Source organism: Miniopterus natalensis, chromosome 12 (assembly GCF_054644295.1).
Source record: "Miniopterus natalensis isolate mMinNat1 chromosome 12, mMinNat1.hap1, whole genome shotgun sequence".
Taxonomy (NCBI): domain Eukaryota; kingdom Metazoa; phylum Chordata; class Mammalia; order Chiroptera; family Miniopteridae; genus Miniopterus; species Miniopterus natalensis.
Genome location: NC_142092.1, coordinates 73,009,418 through 73,028,275, shown reverse-complemented (window position 1 = coordinate 73,028,275; position 18,858 = coordinate 73,009,418). Strand labels below are relative to the sequence as shown.

General features: G+C 56.9%; 1 protein-coding gene across 3 annotated transcripts; it reads left to right on the top strand.

The window, feature by feature from the left end:
• The first annotated feature begins 870 nt into the window (after positions 1-870).
• On the top strand, positions 871-18,660 carry MIGA2 (mitoguardin 2). 3 transcript variants are annotated; one of them, XM_016196638.2, is made up of 15 exons: positions 871-1,096; positions 1,890-2,100; positions 3,167-3,279; positions 4,252-4,363; positions 4,717-4,853; positions 8,349-8,466; positions 9,580-9,680; positions 10,252-10,367; positions 11,427-11,499; positions 11,640-11,726; positions 14,313-14,411; positions 14,670-14,804; positions 15,510-15,563; positions 16,300-16,416; positions 16,713-18,660. In XM_016196638.2, exons 1-15 carry the CDS (start codon positions 1,001-1,003, stop codon positions 16,917-16,919), a joined length of 1,776 nt encoding a protein of 591 aa, XP_016052124.2. In that variant the 5' UTR covers positions 871-1,000; the 3' UTR covers positions 16,920-18,660. The 3 variants fall into 3 exon arrangements, with proteins under 3 accessions (XP_016052124.2, XP_016052125.2, XP_087679163.1); XM_016196639.2 differs by lacking the exon at positions 15,510-15,563; XM_087823037.1 differs by lacking the exon at positions 11,640-11,726 and having other exon boundaries at positions 872-1,096.
• The last annotated feature ends 198 nt before the right edge of the window (positions 18,661-18,858 follow it).

Here is an 18,858-nt window from a genome sequence, read left to right as displayed (position 1 = left end):
CTGACGAGCACCCTGCAGGATTTTGGGGACTGGGCTATCTGTGGTTAAGCTACGTATTCGTTGCTTTGCAGTGGGCAGTGGGGTACCCTGGGAGGGTCTCAGAAGACGCCAGGGGAAAGTTGCCCTTGTAGTCTGTGGTTCTGGGGCTTGCCTCTTCCCGCTCCACATAAAGTAAAGCGAAAGGGTTGCATTGAGCACAGAGTCTAAAGTCCGAGAGACCCTGGTCCAAGTTCTGACTCTGCCTCACACCCACCGTGTAACTTGGGACTCCTGACAGCCTGAGAGCCTCAGTTTCCTGGTGGGAAGTCGGCATGAGTGGGGCACAGGTAGAGAGCCCCTGTTTACAGAGTTGTAATCATTCAGTGAAATAACATATGTCAGGAACTCAGCACAAAAGGTACACAGGTGTGTAGTGGCCATAACTGTTTGAGGAGATGCCCTGCTGTTTTCATAACACAGTCCACAGGAGGTAAAACATTCTTAGCTTTGTGGGAGGTGGAAAAATTGTAATGATTCTCAGTCAGGGTCCTGACTCTTTAGAGGCCTGAGGTTTGTGTTTAGTAAAAGAGGCCATGACGTTTGAGAGCAACCTGTCTATCTCCCAGTCTCTGGATCTGCTTTTTGGCCAACATGCCAGAGACACTGCCTTCTGCTCCCAGGGCTCACAGTGCGCAGAGGGCCTGTGGGGCACTTGGCTGCTTTCCCGCTAGTGGGTGCAGAACGCTGGGGCCCGGTTCCAGTTGGCATTCCAGATAGACACTTTGCTCCTGCCTCATCCCCCAGGGCACTCTTGTGTGCCCTTCTCTGTGCTCATGTGCACATGTTTTTGTGTCTGACTTGGTCATCTGTCTCTCAGCTCTGTGGAGGGACCCTGTGGTATGCACATTCCTGTCTTTCTGCACCGTGGATGGTGCCTGGGACCCAGCCAGCAACCAGTTGAAGACATTCTCCTTGGAAACACTTGTCCCCAAGGGCTCTTGCCTGGGGTGTAGGCCCTGCCATGGCGTTCCGGAGGACCGAGGGCATGTCCATGATCCAGGCCCTGGCCATGACGGTAGCCGAGATCCCTGTGTTCCTGTACACAACGTTTGGGCAGGTAAAGATCGTGTGGGTCGTGGTCCTGCCCTTTAACCACTCTCGTCCCCGAAACACTGAGCATCGGGAAGGCTGGGCCCTCATTATTGCTGTTCAGGCGTCCCGTGTCTCCTCTCTGAGCAGAGGAAGCAGGACTGGGTTGGGAGTCTAGGTCCCCCAGCCTGGTCTTTACCTGCCAGCCTCAAATGTCTGTGCTGACCAGGTCTCTCGATACTTTCTAAAGCTCTACCAAGTACATTGCAGACTGGAGGGGCTTCCGGCCCAGCAGGCAGAGTGAGGGTGGAGTAGGGACGTGTACAGATGGGACAGTGGGCGGAGTGAATATCACCATCTTCAAGAAGTAATGGAGAAATGGAGCTGGCAGACCTGGGTCCAGTTTCTGTCCCTGTTTTACCTTGAGCACATGTCAACCTGTGTGAGCCTCGGACTCCTTACCTGGAGGAGGAAACGCAGGTAAAGTCCTAGTGCGGTGCCTGGCGTAGTGGGCGCCCAACCACTGCAGCTGCTGGTCATGACCAATGCTGTTAGGGGCGCCTGCTGGACCCTGGGTGTTGCCTCGTTGGCATCATCTTCTTGCCATCCCCAGCCTTCTCTTTACATCTCTGTGGTCACATTTCAGAGGGGCTGGCCAGGCCCCTCTCTTGAGGTGGCTGTCTCCTCACTGTTCCTGGTTAACAGATAATCCCCCAAGTGCCTGAGAAGGTCCCTGTTCTTTTGCGCTCCCAGAGGCAGCTCTGCCTGCCCTGGAGTTCTCCTGGGGAGATGTAACCGGCTGTTTCCCTCTTTCCCTGCAGTCTGCATTCTCACAGCTGCGGTTGACACCAGGCCTGCGGAAGGTCCTCCTTGCCACAGCCCTGGGGACCGTGGCCTTGGCCCTGGCCGCCCACCAGCTGAAGAGGCGAAGGCGGAAGAAGAAGCAGGTGGGCCCGGAGATGGGAGGTGAGCATCTGGTCACGGTGCCCCTCCCCGTCCTCATGGCCAGGAAGGTCCCATCGGTGAAGAAAGGTAGGTGTGAGGTGGTGGGGAGGGAAGGGCCTGACCTAGAGTCAGGTCCCAGCTGGGCCTCTATTAACTGTGGGATCTTGGGCTAGTGACATCCTGTCTACACGTTCCTCTCTTCTGGGAAGCGGGGTTGACAGTGGAACCTGCTGTCTTGAGTCATTGTAAGGGTTTGGTGGCCTGACCCGTGTCCAGTAGGTGGCGGTTGTTTCCATTATCTGGGGACCATTGGGAGCACCCGGGTCCTTGTGTGGAAATGAATTTTCATTGTGAGTTATCGCAAAAGGGAAGTTTTATCTTTACACTGGGAAAAGGGAGCTTTTAGGTTCATTTAGAGCAGGGTGTGAGAAATGCTGATTCACTGGGTTTCCGTCTTGCGTTGGCCCCTGGGAAACTGGGAGCTACTTCAGCACCAACCTCTCCATTGCCTTCCCTGTACACACCCCCCGCCCCACCCAGGTTTCACCTGATTTTCCCTTCTCAGCTTTTCTCACTTGAAAAAAAAAATCCTTGGCCCTGGCCAGTTCTGCTCAGTGGTTAGAGCATCGGCCTGTGGACTGCAGGGTGGTGGGTTTGATGCCCGGTTGAGGGCACATACCTGGGCTGCAGGTTCAATCCCTGGCCCTGGTTGGGGTGCATACAGGAAGCAGCCAATCGATGTTTCTCTCTCCCTCTACCCCCCCACCACTCTCTAAAAAAGTCAGTGGAAAAATTGTCCTCAGGGGAGGATTAAAAAGAAATCTTCGATGTATCTTTAAAAGCTGTTGCCTGGAGTCCTTTTTGGAAGGAGAATTCCAGATCAGCCTCTCACATGGCAGCACAGGGCAGGCAGAGTCAGAGGGGCGGGGAGGTAGCCAGACTCAGGCCCTGTGCGGGTGACAGGGATGCGGTCGTGAGGGGCATGGGCCCAGCCTCGCCTGCCAAGTGCATGGCTTGGGGTGCTTTCTGTAACCTTGACTCAGAAGGTCAGGCTAGGCTGCAGATGAGGGGGGGAGGGCAGTCTGGAGGGGGAACGGCCTGTGCAGAGGCCAGGTGGGAAGCCTGCATGACCCCTGTTCTCCTGTCCTCACAGGCTACTCCAGCTGGAGGGTGCAGAGCCCCAGTAGCAAGAGCAATGACACCCTGAGTGGCATCTCCTCCATTGAGCCCAGCAAGCGCTCAGGCTCCTCCCACAGCTTGGCCTCGGTGAGGACAGGGGAGGAGGGGAGGGGGCCAGGGGTCCTGCCATGGCCTTGGGGCTCAGTCCTGGCTACTGAGTCAGATTCAGTGTCTGCCCTCGGGGCTTATGGACTGGTAGATAGATAGGAGTAGAGATTTCATTCAGTCTTTCATTCATTCACTCATGCATTTGTTCAGTGGTCATCCATTGTGCAGGCTGTTAGAGGTGGTCATTGGTCACTTACTGAGGGCCAGGCATCGGTGAGAAAAGGGTAGACAGGTGCGAAGAGATGCTTTTGGCCCCTTGGGGAAGATATTTATCTATAAAAGTTCATTCATTCATTCGACACTGAGTGAGCACCTGCTTTGTGCCAGGGAGTCTTCTAGGTGCTGAGGATACAGCGGTAAATGAGACAAAGAGAAGTTATTTTCAGTTTGGGAATGATTTTGGCTCATTCACTCATTTAGTTATTAATTCATTCAGTCAGGACTGAGCCCCAGTTCTGAGCTGGGCCTGCCCTAGGGGCCCAGGGGCGAGCAAGAGGTGGCTCTTGTCCTGGAACCTGCAGCCTGTCACGGGACGTGGCCACTTTTGGGAGAGAAGCATGGGTGACAGTGGGCCCTGGCTGGCCCATGTGTGCTGGGTGTTCCCTTCGTCTGCCTTGTCTGACTGGCAACGGAACCCCAGAGCAGGGAGTCGGCCCAGAGTGGGTTTTGTAGGAGGCCGCTGGGTTCTGGGTTGGGTGTGGGCCTCAGTATTTCCTCCCGCCTCCACAGTTTCTGTGAGGTGTCATCGGGTGCTTGGAGTTTGTGGCCCAGGTTGTGCTGAGGGCTTGGCCTCTGAACTCAGGGGCTGACTGCAGGGATGGTGTCTGGAGAGAGTGTGTGGCACGTGGTCAGGCAGTGGGGGAGCCTCAGGCCCCCCAGAGGGTTTTGGAAGGCCTCACCCTTGTCCTTGTGTCCTTGTGTCCTTGTGTCCTTTCGCTGCTTGGCGCCCAGATGGTGGCAGTGAACTTGTCCAGCCCCACGGCTGCGGGACCATGGGATGGCAGAGAGATGGAGGAGTCTATGACCACCAGCGACGGCAACGCCGAGAGCCTCTACATGCAAGGTACAGGCCAGGAGGTGGCCTCAGCTTTCCCGGGGTGGGGCAGCGGGAACCCGAGAGCCTAGGCCAGGCCCAGGATGCTTCTCCAGGTGCTGCTTTGCAGGCCCCTCCCTTTCCCTACCCTCAAACCCTCATTCAGTGGTTTTCAGCCATTTCTGGGCAGGGTACAGTCTCTGGGAACAAGTCTGATCTGAGCGAGGCCTGTAAACTGACCATCCTCAGAAAGGTGACCAGGACCCACCTTACAGTTCAGCCCATTCTTGTCCTCGAGGCCGCCTGCTCCGCCCTTCCGAGCACCCCCTGAGCTGCCGCCCTACCTCTACTGGGGGCTGACTCCCCTTCTCCGCTGCGCTCAGGCATGGAGCTGTTCGAGGAGGCTCTGCAAAAGTGGGAGCAGGCGCTGAGCGTGGGGCAGAGGGGGGACAGCGGCAGCACCCCCACGCCGGGGGACAGCCTCAGGAACCCTGAGATTGCTTCAGAAGCACTTGCTGAGGTAGGTGGTCCCCACCCCAGCCATGGAGAGGTTGGTGGGCAGCCAGACTTTGGAAGACAGCCTGGCAGCCCTGCCCCCTGCCAGCAGTCACTTACCTCCTTGGACAGGAGTTTCTCCTGGACCAGGATGTCGGCCAACCAAGGAAAGTACTTTGATAACGTGCTGAGCATGTGCCTGACACTTAGCAGTTGTAGCCTCTGTTAGCAGTTGGGTGGATCACATGACCTTTGTCTTTGTACTTTTTGGGGAGTGTCGTCCAAGTTTTCTACAGCGAACCTTTATTTCAATATCAGGAAAGATAAATAAAGTAAGAAAGCTAAAATAAAAACATTTTTGGCCTGGCCGGCGTGACTCAGCAGGTAAGCATCAACCTATGATCCTGGAGATCTCAGTTTGATTCCCGGTCAGGGCACAGGCCCCGGTTGCGGGCTCCGTCCCCGGTCAGGGGCGTGCGGGAGGCAGCTGATCAGTGACTCATCATTGATGTTGCTCTCTCTCCCTTCCTCTCTCTGAAATCAATAAAGACATATTAAAAAAACAAACAGAACATTTTTGTGAAAAGCATGCTAAATACATGTCCTAGGACAGATATCCACTGAAGCACTATCTTGTAATAGCTGAAAAACTAGAAATTATTGTAATTGCCCATCAGCATGGGTCTGGAATACTGTGCAGCCATTAAAAGGCTGACAAACAGTATGTGGGTTGATAGGCTGCTCTCTTCGTGATATATCAAGTGAAAATACAACTTGTAGAATGTGTGTAGTGTAACCCGTGTGTGCGTTTTAGAGAGATCCATCCACGCTCTGCCCAGAGCTGCAGCGCCTCCTGGTAACTGCTGGTGCGTGCGTGCATTTGCCTTCCTCCGACAGGTTCACAGGAATTGTTAGCAGTGGGGAAGGTAGAACAAGGCTTTTCTTGCACTTCCCTGTACCGTTTGGCTTTTCTCATTGTGAGCATTTGCTAGGGGCAGGCGGTGCATGGGTGGTGGGGTTGTGGGCGGCTGTTTTATTCTTCATACTTTTCCGTATTAAAAGTAAAACAAAATCCTCATGAGCTCCCGTGCTCTGCTGGAGCGAGGTCACACGGGAGGGGGCGTCTCTTTGGGGAGCAGAGATTATCTGACAATCTCTGGTGAGTCGGTTGGTGTTAGCCAGGAGATGGAACAACCTCAGTTGTTGAGAAAGGAGGGCGGTTAATCCAGGGGATTGGTGCACAGCATAGGGGGGCTGTGCCCAGAGCTCAGGTGCCAGGTCCTTTTCCTGGAAGCTGGAACCTAGAGTCATGCAGGGGCTGACCAGCAGGGGTTGTCCCCACTTTGGACAGGGTGGGACAGGGATGTGGTGTGAGGCAGGGGGAGGAGGGAGGGTTACTTTGCCTTCCTCCCACCCTCTTTGTTCCCCCACCTGTGCCTCTGTTGTCTGGGAGGCTGGGAACCAGAGTTTTTAGCACCAGGATGGGGACATGCCTGGCACAGCCGGTAACAAGCTGGCCTCCACCCTAGCTGGAGGCATTAGCTCAGAAGCCTCCCACATAGACATGGCCACCTGGTTGTGGGACACAAAGGTTGGGAAATGCCTGAGGTGCAAACAGGCCTCAGTGCCCTGGGTGCAGCTGCTCCAGGTCACCTGGGCATGTGAGCAGTCAGTGGAGTGTTGGCAGGGAGAGTGGGGAAATAAGAGCACAGGCTCAGATCTGTGTGATGTGGACAGAGTGCCGGTGCCCTGGGTGGGATGCTGGTGCCTGCCGTGTGATCCACCTGTAGTAGGTACTCGATAAATGATCTTTGTTGTCAGAATTATTGATGCCCAGAACCCTTCATCCAGACAGAACCACTTACTATCCTTCTAGACATTTTTATATGCTAAACATTTAAAAAAATTTTTTTAAATGTTTTTATTTCAGAGAGAGGAAGGGAGAGGGGAAGAGAGAGATAGAAACATTAATGATGAGAGAGACTCATTGATCGGCTGCCTCCTGCACCATCCCTTGCTGGAGATTGAGCCCGCAAGCCCGCATGCGCCCTGACCGGAAACCGAACCGTGACCTGGTTCATAGGTTGACACTCAACCACTGAGCCACGCCAGCCAGACTCTTTTCACTCTCTTGATGGTGTCCTTTGAGGCACAACAGTTTAATTTTGATGAAATTCAGTATCTATTTTTCTTTTGTCATGGGTGCATGTGGTGCCATAGCTAAGAAACTATTCCCTAACCAAGGTCACTTCACAGAGACGGCTGGCAGGCCGCAGCTAAGCCACAGGTCTCTGCGGGCCTCGTGGAGCGGGGTCCAGCCCTGTGGGGAACTGAGCAAAATGTCCAGTGGGCCTGGGGTGCCATGACAGGGGTCAGGTCCCTATGCTCCCAGGCTCTAAGTGGTGAGCTGGTCCACTTCACCTCCTTGCGTTCTCTGTGAAATGCGGTCATAACAGTCCCTGCCTTTGAGGGGTACCAGGAGGCTGACCTGCGAGGTGCCGGGTCAGGGCAGGCACTCGGTGAGAGGCAGCCATCTCCATCGTTACTGTCCCCTCTGAGTTCCTCTGGCTCTGCCTCCCCAGCAGCCTCAGGCCTGAGTCGCCCTTGTCTCCTCCCCCGGGTTTGGTTACGTGCAAGTGCAGGATCTGGCAGCCTCTGTGGAAACAGTCGGGCCTGCCCGTGCCTGGCCCGTTGGACCAGAAGAGCCTGGGGTTAAAGGAGCAGTGCCCCCTCCTTCCCCCTGCTCTGGCCTGGGGGCTGAGGGTGTCGAGGAGGTCGCTGGGCCCCCGGCTGCTGCGTGTCCAGTACAGTGCCTTCCCCGACACCCAGCTGTCTGGGCTCCTGACACTCTTAGCACAGCGGTAAGGATAAAGTACACTAAATGTTCACAGAAGCTAACATGTCCTGGTTGTCACCGTGGGCCAGTGGCCCGCACACCTTCCCTCCTCCATGGTTCCCTAGGGCCCTAGGAAGTGGGCATTCCTATCTTAGTTTACAGGTGGGGACACCGAGGGGACAGGCTCAGCATGTTTCTTGCTCCAGGTCACAGTTTGGAACTGGTGGGGCCAGGTCTAAGCCCGGGTCAGCTTGGGTCTGGAGCAGTGCTGCCAGTAGGAAGTTTAAAAGTTTCTAGAGACCACATTAAAAAGCAAAAGGAAACGGGTGAATTAACTTGAATAATTTATTTTGTGTAAGCTGGTGTATCCTGAACTTTCTCATTTCAACACGTAATCAGCATGAACAGTCACTGGGGTTGTTTGTTTATCTCTACCTGAAACTAAGTGTTCCAGTGTGTTTATACCTTTGGCACATCTCAGGTGGGACTGGCCATACTTCAGGGGCTCTCTGGCCAAGTTGGCTCTTGGACTGGCAGCTCAGGTCTAGATCTGTGCTTTCACTGCGGGGTCCCAGAGCCTGCTCCTCTGTCCCCAGGGGCTGGGAACCCATTGTTGGTGAGGGAAGGGGCCGTTGGCGTGGAAGCTTGGGGGGCCTGGGTTGATGGTCGCTGTTTTAACCACAGCCTGAGTCACAGCGAAAGGAGTTTGCAGAGAAGCTGGAGTCCCTGCTGCACCGGGCTTACCACCTGCAGGAGGAGTTCGGGTCCACCTTCCCGTCCGACAGCCTGCTGCTGGACCTGGGTGAGCTGGGCCCCACACAGGCTGCAGTGGGGTGGGGGTGGGGAGGCAGTGAGAGAACCGGATGTGACTCCTCAGTGTGTCAGGCAAACCAGAACCTCAGCCCCCCTCTGATCTATTGCACAGATGGGGAAATTGAGGCCCCTGGAGGAACAGAGGCATCCCCTGATATGTGGCAGGCAGGAGCAGAGCTGGGATGAGTCCCTGGCCCTGTACCCTTGGGAGCAAGCCGTGGGCTTGTGGCAATGTCTCCCCTGTTCCATGCCTTTGGTTTGAGTCTTTTCCTGTGGCCTTGGGTTGATGGAGGGGATGGCTCACAAGATCAGCCCAGAGCAGGCCTAAGGGACAAGAACACAAGTCTTGCTGTCACCCTGCACCACCGGGGTAAAGGGACATGACATCACCGAGGGAATGAAGTTATGCCCCCAGCAGCCAGTGTTGTCCTAGTGGCCGCTGGGCACCAGACCCTTGCAGTGAATTTGACGACTCCCAGGCTTCCCCCTGTGTGCTGTCAGCCCCCGGGGGACGGTAGGCTCCTGAGTGTCCAGCTCCCCGGCTCTACCAGTGGTGGTGACACAGACCCGGCAAGGGCTGCCCAGGGGGACACGTGTTCCATACCTCTCCCTGAGCAGCTTTGCCTGTTGGAGGGTCTGTTTCCTCGGCTCCTGGTGTGGCTGAGGCTGGTGGGGCTTTCAGGGTCGTGGACGCCGCCCATTGGTTTCACAGCCTTTCCCAGGTGCTTCTGAAGCCCTGAGGGTGAGGAGGGGATATCTCGTGGGTGGCTCGTGGACTCCCTCAAGCCCTTTGGTGTCAATGGCTAAGTGTCGGCTTATCAGAGAGGGCAAGTGACCTCCCCTGAGGGGCCCAGGGGCCACCAGGACTCCAGGTCCCGCTGTGTGGCCGTGGGCAGGACCCTCCAGCAGCCTTGTTTCCACACCTCACTGTGCCCATCTCCTCGGACATCTCAGGGTTGAGGGAGGCCGTTCATCCGAGGCGGTGGGCCCAGGGTCTCCACGCGCACGTGCTCAGTGATGGGGGCGTCGTGCTGGTCAGCGCCACCGCCCGACTCGGGTGCTCAGGCCGAGTGCGCCTCCGCTCAGCCCCCTCTCTCCCCAGAGCGGACCCTCATGCTGCCCCTGACCGAGGGCTCGCTGCGTCTGCGGGCGGACGACGAGGACAGCCTCACCTCGGAAGACTCCTTCTTCTCTGCCACCGAGGTGACCGGGAGGTGGGGACACAGAGGGCGGGGTGGACTAAGGCCGGGCCTGTGTGGCGCTGGGGTGAGCACGGGCGTGGGAAAGGGCGGCCGTTCCATCCGCCTGGAGCAGAATTTGGCAGCCGGCACGTACTGCTCCCCAGGGACTGCATGCAGTGCTGTGGGTGGAGAGGCCTGAGAAGCCGGGGGTCCTGGCTCCTAGGGGTGGGGCAGGGCTCTTCGCCTCTGCCGGCTCCAGCCCACTCAGACCTTCCTTCTCTGTGCTGCGTGCCCGTTGCTTGGCATTAGTCTCCTGCCATGGCCATGCATGTCTGGCCCAGCTGTCCTGGCCTGGGGTGGGAGACACGGGCTCAGGTCCAGTAGATGGCCCCTTCAGGAAGAGCCCCTGGAGACAGGACACTGAGGGCCAGAGCTGGACTTGAACCCAGGCCTTCTGCCTCGGGCCAGTGTTCCTTCTGACATCCCCTCTGAGAGGTTGGCCTCTAGGTGTCCCTGGGCATGGGGGCCCTCACCCCTGGGATGCTGCTGATTCAGGCTTTGACTGTCTGAACTTTTCTCTGCCCCCCCCCCAGCTCTTCGAGTCCCTGCAGGTGGGAGATTACCCGATCCCACTCTCCAGGCCCGCTGCCGCCTATGAGGAGGCCCTGCAGCTGGTGAAGGAGGGGAAGGTGCTCTGCCGGACCCTCAGGTGAGCACGTGGGCAGAGGGCAGGTGGGGCAGGCCCTGTCCCCCTTGGAGGGAGCCAGAGCAGCCAGCGGTCTTGGTGAGGACTCAGCTGGGCCAGGCTCACTGAGGACCACGATGGGCTGGCAGCTGCTGCCCCACCTCAGAGGGCCTAGGATCGCCCCAGGTACCCAGACAGGCAGGTCTGGAATTAACAAGGAAAAATTAATACAGTTAATTAACAAAATAGCAATACTTTGTGCTTGTTTTAAATTCTCAGAGGGGTCCAGCCACAGAAACACAGTGGACCTTGAACCTCAGCCCCGTGTCTGAATACAGGCCCTTTTGTGGTATTTTTAGGTTTCTTACTCATTTTAAAAAGATCTAACATTTTTTAAAAGTAAGCTTTTATTGATTTTTTATTTTTTATTTATTTTTTTAATAGAGGAAGGGAGAGGGAGAGAGAAACATCAGTGATAAGAGAGAAACATCGATCGGCTGCCTCCTACACGCCCCCGACTGGGGATGGAGCCTGCAGCCCAGGCACGTGCCTGACCTGGAATCGAGCCATTGACCTCTTGGTTCATAGGGTGACACTCAACCACTGAACCACCCTGGCTGGGCTCTTACCATTTTGAATTAATTTTCCTGTGTGGTATGAAACTCAGAACCTGGCTTTTGGTCCTGACTCCACATTTAAGTTGTGTGTGTAAAGCTCCGACTGAGATGGTTGAAAGCTGTAATCAAAGCCCTATGATTGGGCTAAAGGGCAGCCAGACCCAGTGGGTGGCAGCCCTGCCCTGCCATCCTGCCACCTAGAAGTAGTTCCCCATTTCTGTCCCTTGCTAATTGGGCCCTAAAAGAGGCCAAGGTCAGCCCGACCCCCAGTGATAGACCTGGCAGCATCCCCAGGGTTATGGAGGCTCACATGTCCTCCAGGAGCATCTAGTAAGCCCCTTCCTTTGGTTTGGGGGAGACTGACACCTAGAGGAGGGCAAACACCCGGCCAAGGTCACACTGCCAAGCCAACCCCCAGGGGCATCACTGGATGGGCCCTGTAACATGACCGTTTGCTTCCCTTCAGGACAGAGCTGCTGGGCTGCTACAGTGACCATGACTTTCTGGCCAAGCTGCATTGTGTGCGGCAGGCGTTCGAGGTGGGTTGTGGTGCAGGCACCTGGGAGGGTGGAGTGGGGGGCGGGGGCAGGAGCAGGTCTCCTGTGGGCCTGCTCCCATGCCTGGCCCTCCATGGCTGTGGGGGACGGCTGCTGGGCAGCTCACTCCCTGTCCCCCCCAGGGCCTCCTGGAAGACCAGAGTAACCAGCTCTTCTTCGGGGAAGTCGGCCGGCAGATGGTGACAGGTCTGATGACCAAGGCTGAGAAGGTAGCTGGGGCGAGGCTCTTCTCTCAGGTTTTCTCCCCCTCACTCTGTTTATTTTATTTTTAAAGTCCTACCTGAAATGAAGCTGCGGAATCTGACTGTCCTGCAGGGAGCTGGGAAGGCTTTGGGGTTTTCCTGTGCTAATTCTGAAAACTGTGGACCTATATTGCTTTTTATTCCTGATTACAATATAATACAGCTCTAGAAAACTCACCAGTTATGAAAGGAAACCGTAGAAGGTCTCCCTGAGCCGCACCTGCCGGAGGGAACCCCTGCCCACAGTCTGGCGTGTGTCCTGCCCAGTTGCATAGACTGTAACCCTTGAACCGGGCATTAATCTCCAAGGCTCGGGCTGTGCCCGCGCCCTCTTGTGCAGCCTCCTTCCTGTTTCCTTGCCCCTGCAGTTATGCCCACCAGTTGCGCCGCATCCCGGTGCGTGGCTGGCTGGCCGTGGCTCATCTCGTTCTTTGATGGATGGGCATTTGGCTTGTGCCTGGTTTTCATGGTCACAGACACCACTGTTACAGTCAACCTCTTACAGATCTCTGTAGGTGCATGAGGTTTTCTGGTGGGGCAAAGCCCTGGACGTGGCAATGCCGGGTCCTCGGTTCAGACCTTGAACAGGCAGATCTGGCCGCATGCTTCAGAAATGCTGAACACCTTCGGGCCCCCCGCAGTGCAAGAGTGTCTCTGTACATCCTGGCTGGTACTAGATATTCATCATCTTTTTTTTTATTTATTTAAATCCTCACCTCAGGATATTTTTTTCATTGATTTTTGGTAGAGTGGGAGGAAGAGAGAAAGAGAAGAAACATCGATGTGAGAGGGACACATTGGTTAGTTGCCTCCCGCATGTTTCCTGACCCAGGCTGGGGATTGAGCCTGCAGCCAAGGAATGTGCCCTTGACCAGGAATCGAACCCAGGCCCTTCAGTCCATGAACCAGCATGCTTGCCCACTGAGCTGGACCAGCCAGGGCAGTCTTTAATTTTTATTCTATTCAGTTTTTATGTTTCTTTGATTGTTAGTGAGGCTGCATAAGTTTCTATGTCTTTTGGCCATTTGTGCTTCTTCTCTTTGATGGGTTTGAGTAAAGCTCTTTCTGAAAAATTTTTTAAAAATCTATTGATTCTTAGAGAGAGAGAGAGAGAGGAAGGGAGAAAGGGAAACCTCAAGTTGTTCCATTTAAACACGAATCATGGGCAGATTCCTGCATGTGCCCTGACTAGGGATCAAACCTGCCACCTTGGCACATCAGGCCGATGCTCTAACCCACTGAGCTCCCCGGCCAGGGCTGAGGAAAGCTCCTGAGCACCCCTTTTCCCCTCAGCCCTTTCTCCTCACGTGCCAGAGTAATGGCTCCGAAACCACCTCTGACCTCGTCACCCAGCTGCCTGGTACCCTCCACGCTTCCCCTGCCCTTGGTGTGGAGACCGGGCTGCACTCGGGGCCTCCAGCATTGCGCTCTTTGCCCTGCCCTGCCCAGGCCTCTGGTCTGCCCTGCCCTTCTCCCTGATTGGGCCTGCCTCACACACTGCTCCGGGAGTCTTTGTTAATGTTAGTGTAAGATGCACATGGGAGTGTGAAGGCGTTTCTCTAGGATTGAATGAATGAAAAGATGAACCACTGTGTATCTGGCACCCAGGTAGGAAGTGGGACATATACCAGTATCTGGAAGCTCCCCATTCCCTGCCCTCCCCCTCTTCCTCAGCCAGTTGTCTTCTAAGTCTCGCCAGCCAGCCCTTTCCCTAAGTTGGCTTCACCTGACTCATCCCATAGGACCTGCGAGCCCTTGGGCTCACCCTGCCCAGCATGGCCCTGTCACTCCACATCCTGCTTGTGGGTTGCCTTGTCAGCTCCACCCTGCTTGGCTCTTGGGCACATCATTGATCTCCTGAAACCTCAGTATTCTTATCTGTAAAGTGGTCATAATACCAATGTCCCTCATAGGACCGTACTAATTAAATGAGTTGATCCGTATTAGATCAGTCCCTGGCCGTACTAGCTCGCCATGTCTGTAAAAGCACATCCACACCTGCAAACTGCCCAGCTGAACCTGAGTCCCCGGGAGTGAAGAATCCGTCCTGAGTCTTGGCACCAGCAGCTGCAGTCTTGTCTTAAACGCTATTCATTGCTGAGGTCCAGGCGCTGGGCTCGTGTTATGTGCATGAGTTCCTGACTTCTTCAGAAAAGCCCTATGCACGCGGGGCCATAGCTCCTTCCATTTCACAGGGAGGCTTAAGGTCATAGAGATTTGGGTCTTTGGCTGCCTGATTCAACCTCACGCCCTCACCCATCCTTCCAAAGTGAGCTCCTACTGCAGTGTGTGTGCACCTCCTGGGAGGCAGTGGGTGCTCGGGAATGAGCTGGGCTGAGGCATTGCTCGGATCTGCCATGGAAACATCGAGGGGCACGTTGAGGCGGGCAGGAGACCCTTCCTGCCTCTCTTTCTCCGTGGCTGCTGCTCAGGGATCAGTCCTGACCCTGCCTTGCAATGTCCCCACCTATGGGCCAGCCTGTCCCTGTAGGTCTAGTCCAGCTGGGTCTTTGAGTTTCTGCTATGACCAGAACAGACTGTTTCATTCCACAGAGCCCCAAGGGCTTCCAGGAGAGCTACGAGGAGATGCTGAGCTATGCTCTGAGGCCAGAGACCTGGGCTACCACACGGCTGGAGCTGGAGGGCCGAGGGGTAAGTTGGTTTGTGCTAAGCACTTGAGACTCTGAGCAGGGAGTGGTGCCTGTGCCAACTCTGCCTTGATTCGGGGGGGCTGCTGCGAGCCCCCAGTTTCTGCCCAGGTCCAGGCTGGTAGAGGGATGGCCCCAGCTGCACCGTCGCAGAGCAGGGATGTGTCTGCTCACCCATGTGGCTCCCTCCGACCTCAGTCTTCCTACTTGGACAGTGGTCCTGCAGCTTGGGCCTGGCTTCAGGGCAGCCTGCCTCTCGCAGGTGGTGTGCATGAGCTTCTATGACATCGTGCTGGACTTTATCCTCATGGACGCCTTCGAGGACCTGGAGAGCCCCCCGTCCTCGGTGCTTGCCGTGCTCAGGAACCGCTGGCTGTCAGACAGCTTCAAGGAGACGGTGGGTGGCTGCCCGCACACTCACCATGACCCTACGCATTGGTCTGGACCCCGATTCCCTCATCCCTGGCTGTGGGTGCCGAGACTGGGCTTCCCACCCATCAAATAGCAGTCACCCCCCTGGGTAGGCTCCCCCCCCCCCCCGCCCTGGAGAAGCTCCCCAGAGACCCGTAGCTGTCCCCGGCAACACTGGAAGCCAGTGTCCTGTGTGTCGTCCTTCCGCACGGGGCTGTCACTTAACTCTGCTCAGTCTGTGCTGGTGCAAGTGCTTTTCCGTGGTGATGCATCTTCCTACTAAATCAAGTTTCATATGGAAAAGAGGCAGAGCAGCAGGAGAGCACTGGGCTTAGGGCCCCTGCAGGCAGCCGGGCTATGGCAGGGGATGGAGGGCTGGGCTGGTCTTTATGGGCCATTTCCAGGTGGTCACTGTGGATCCCACTCCAATGAACGAGATGGGTGCTGGCTCACGGCCATTCTGTAGGTCAGGAAACGGGCGCAGAGATGGTCAGTGGCAAGCCCCGGGGCGCACAGGGGTAAGGGTTACAGTCAAGGTTCAGATTTACAGGTATCTGATTCCCAATTGGGAGGGGCAGCAGAGCTCAGGCACCAGCCCCGTCTTCCTGCTGGGGGTACGGCTGGGGGATGGGCAGGGGCCACCCGCCCAGCCTGTTATTCCGGCTCCCATTGGGTCCCATCTTTGGTTTAGGCCCTGGCCACTGCTTGCTGGTCGGTCCTCAAAGCCAAGAGGAGGCTGCTGATGGTGAGTGACCTGACGGCCCCAGCGAGCACTGCGTGGGGGCTTTGGGTGTGGCACCCAGCTCAGCTGACCCTCCGATTGGGGTGTGCTGACCCCTAGTCAGGGCAGGACAGGGCAGGGTGGGAGGAGAATGGGCTGGTGCAGAGATGCCTTGCTGAGCCCTCAGGCCTGGCTGCACCTTCAGGCCACTTATCTGGCTAGTACCTCTCCCTTGACCAGGCACACCTTCATCTCACCCGCAGGGCCCAGCAGAGTAGGACACGGGGAAATGTCGAGGGAATCAGCGAGGGGAAAGGGCATCCTTGGAGGGCGGGCACAGGCAAGGTGTGGCAGCTGGCTTGGTAGAGGTATCTAGGTGGGGGCAGGATGCCTCTGGAGCAGGCAGAGTGGCCTGTCCGCTGTCAGGCTGCCGTTATCTGCACGGGCAGGTGGCGCTGGCTGCTCTGTCTGGGCTGCGACCAACTGTTCCTCTTTGCCAGCCAGGCTCTGGTGCCCAGCTGATACCAGCTGCTGCCACCACACACTCAGCACTTCCTGTGCTCAGCCCACCCAGGCCCTCCTTGTGCGGTCCTTACAGCAGCCCCGAGGTTACCCCCGTTCTGCAGAGGTGGAAACGTGGCCTTCCTTTGTCACTTGTCCAGGGCCACCCAGCAAGGGTGTGAATGAGCCAGACCTCCCTCTAAAGCTCAGCTCACACGGTGGCCCCAGGGTCCCAGCCTCAACCTTGCTGCCCCAACAGGTGCCTGATGGCTTCATCTCCCATTTCTACTCCGTATCGGAGCACGTTAGCCCCGTCTTGGCCTTTGGCTTCCTTGGACCCAAGCCCCAGCTCGCTGAAGTCTGCACTTTCTTCAAGGTGAGCAGGGAGTGCTGTGGCCACTGCTCCTTCCTGGGCCTGGCCTGTCATGGCCCCTGGGGTTGGGTCCAGAGTGGAGTGAGGGCCTCGGCCTGCTCCTCAAGAAAGGGCCAGTGGGTACCTGGAGAGAGCTGTGCTCCCTTCCACTGGGAGCCAGCCCAGTGGGTGTGAGGAAGCCCTGGGAGGGCCAGAGTCCAAGGACAAGAGACTTGGTCAGGGGAGGGCTCTGGGGGTCTGGAGGCCATCAGCGCTGGGCAGGGCCTCTGCCCAGGTCTCATTCCCGCCCTGTGCCCCAGCACCAGATCATGCAGTACCTGAGGGACATGTTTGACCTGGACAACGTGCGCTATACCTCGGTGCCGGCGCTGGCAGAGGACATCCTGCGTCTATCCCGGCGCCGCAGCGAGATCCTGCTCGGCTACCTGGGGGCGCCGGCAGCCAGCAGTGTGGGCCTGAACGGTGTGCTGCCCCAAGAGAATGGTCCCCCAGAGGAGCTGCAGTAGAGGGTGCGAAGGCTGGGGAGGGGTGGCTGCTGGGGCCGCATCCACGTGGGAAACGGCAGAGACAAGGTGCCTCCTCCCTCCTCTGGGTTGGCATCCAAGGTCCTGGGCGTCTGTGGCCATCAGCAGCAGCAGAGCCCAGGCCGTGGTGGCTGAGGGTAGTTGCCCTTAACCTTGCCCCACCCCCATCATCTGGGAATCCCCAAGGCCTGGAGCGCAAACTTCCTTGGAGAGGGATGGAGCCCCTAGGGGTCCGCCTGACTGTCCTCGGCTGTCCCTGGGGAAGCAGAGGCTGGACCAGTGGCCAGTGGGACAAAGTAGTGAGAGAGAGGAGGGTGTGAGGGAATTGGGTTAGGCAGAGCTGGGGTGCCCTGAGTGTGGGACTTGGCTGCTGACGAGTGGGACTAGGAGGGCAGAGGTGGAAGGTGGCAATGTCAGGACTCTGTGGTGAAGGTCACCAATGTCCTGAGTTAGAAAGAACATGGGCTGAAAGGCCTCAGCATCCAGGCACATGGCTGGCCAGTCCTGATGCCTCCACCACCACCCTAGAGAGTTTGCAACTCGAGAGAGTGAGGGCAAGGGCCTCAGAGTGGGGCTGTGACTCTGGTGGACAGAGGAGGGACCTTTTCTTGTGCTCACATCTGGGCAGGGACTGGGCACTTGACAGACGCACGCACCAAACCAGGACATTGTCCTCTGACATTCCTTGTCCCTCCAGAGCCTGTCATTTCTCCTCCCACTTCTGCCACCACCAAAGACAGGAGGTGGGGCTGTCCTCCAGCCCCACCCACCTCCCTTCTGAGCCTGGAACGCCCTGGGTGGTGCCAGGTGCCGAGCCGGAGGCTCTGACCGGGAGTCATCTCAGGCCCATCACTTGTGCTGCCACTGGCAGTGGCCCCAGGAGTGAGGGGCCCAGGGACCATGTCGGGGAAGGGAGGAAGGTGCACAGCTGGACCAGCTCCCCAGCCTCACTGGGACAGAAAACTGCCCAGCATTGGCCTTCAGCTGGACGCACAGATGCTCAGAGTCAGGCAGCTGCTCTGCAGATGGGGGCTGTCAGCGCTTGTCCCATCATTGTCCCCCATCCATCTCGGTTTCTGTCAGCCCTGCAGACTCAGTTCTGTGTTCTCACTTCGGTGGGATGTTTTATTTATTGCCTTAACACTTTATCTTGAGGCTGTGCCCTGTCCAGGTTGAGAGGCCTGCAAGAGAAATCCGCTTCTGGTTCTCCATCCTCTGGATTTGGGGACTAGCTCCTCAGGCGGGGTCCCTCTCCCCTGAATGGCAAAGGGGTCCCAGGGGTTGAGTGATCTTGCCCATGGGGGTTGGGAGGGAGATGTTGGGCGTGGCCTATGGTCTGTGAACCCACTTTCCTCCTGGAACCCCCTTCCCATGCTTCCCCAGACTGGAGGAGGGCTGTGCACTAACCCAGGTTCTGGCTCCAGACCCACCTCTCAGGCCGAGGTCAGTGCAGTGCCCAAGCCTCCTGGGAGGTAAGGACCGTGGCCCCCCTCCCTCCCAACATTCCGTTCATTTGCACTTGCCCAGCGCTGTGAATGTAACCTTGGACCCGGGCCCTGCCCACACGGATTTGCTCTCACATCGCACAGAAGTGGCATTTTCAGTCTGTCTGTGTTTACACTTCCATGCACTGCCTCTGGCACCTGACCTGTTGCAGCTTCTGACTTTTGTAAGGTAGAGTGTCTGTGCATTGACTTGGGTCAAATAAATGATGTAAAGGATTTCCTTCCGAGTTGCCGCACTGCTGGGTGCACGTGCTGTTGGATGCGTGCTACTGGGTACATGTGTAGCCAGCTACTTCCCGGGCCAGAGTTGGGGACCTGCTCTTTGGGGTACAGTTGGTGGAGGTTTTAGGAGGGGAAGGGTCAAGGGTAGCCTGGTCGGGGCTGTGAGTCCCTTTGGGGCCACGTGGGCCCTGGTG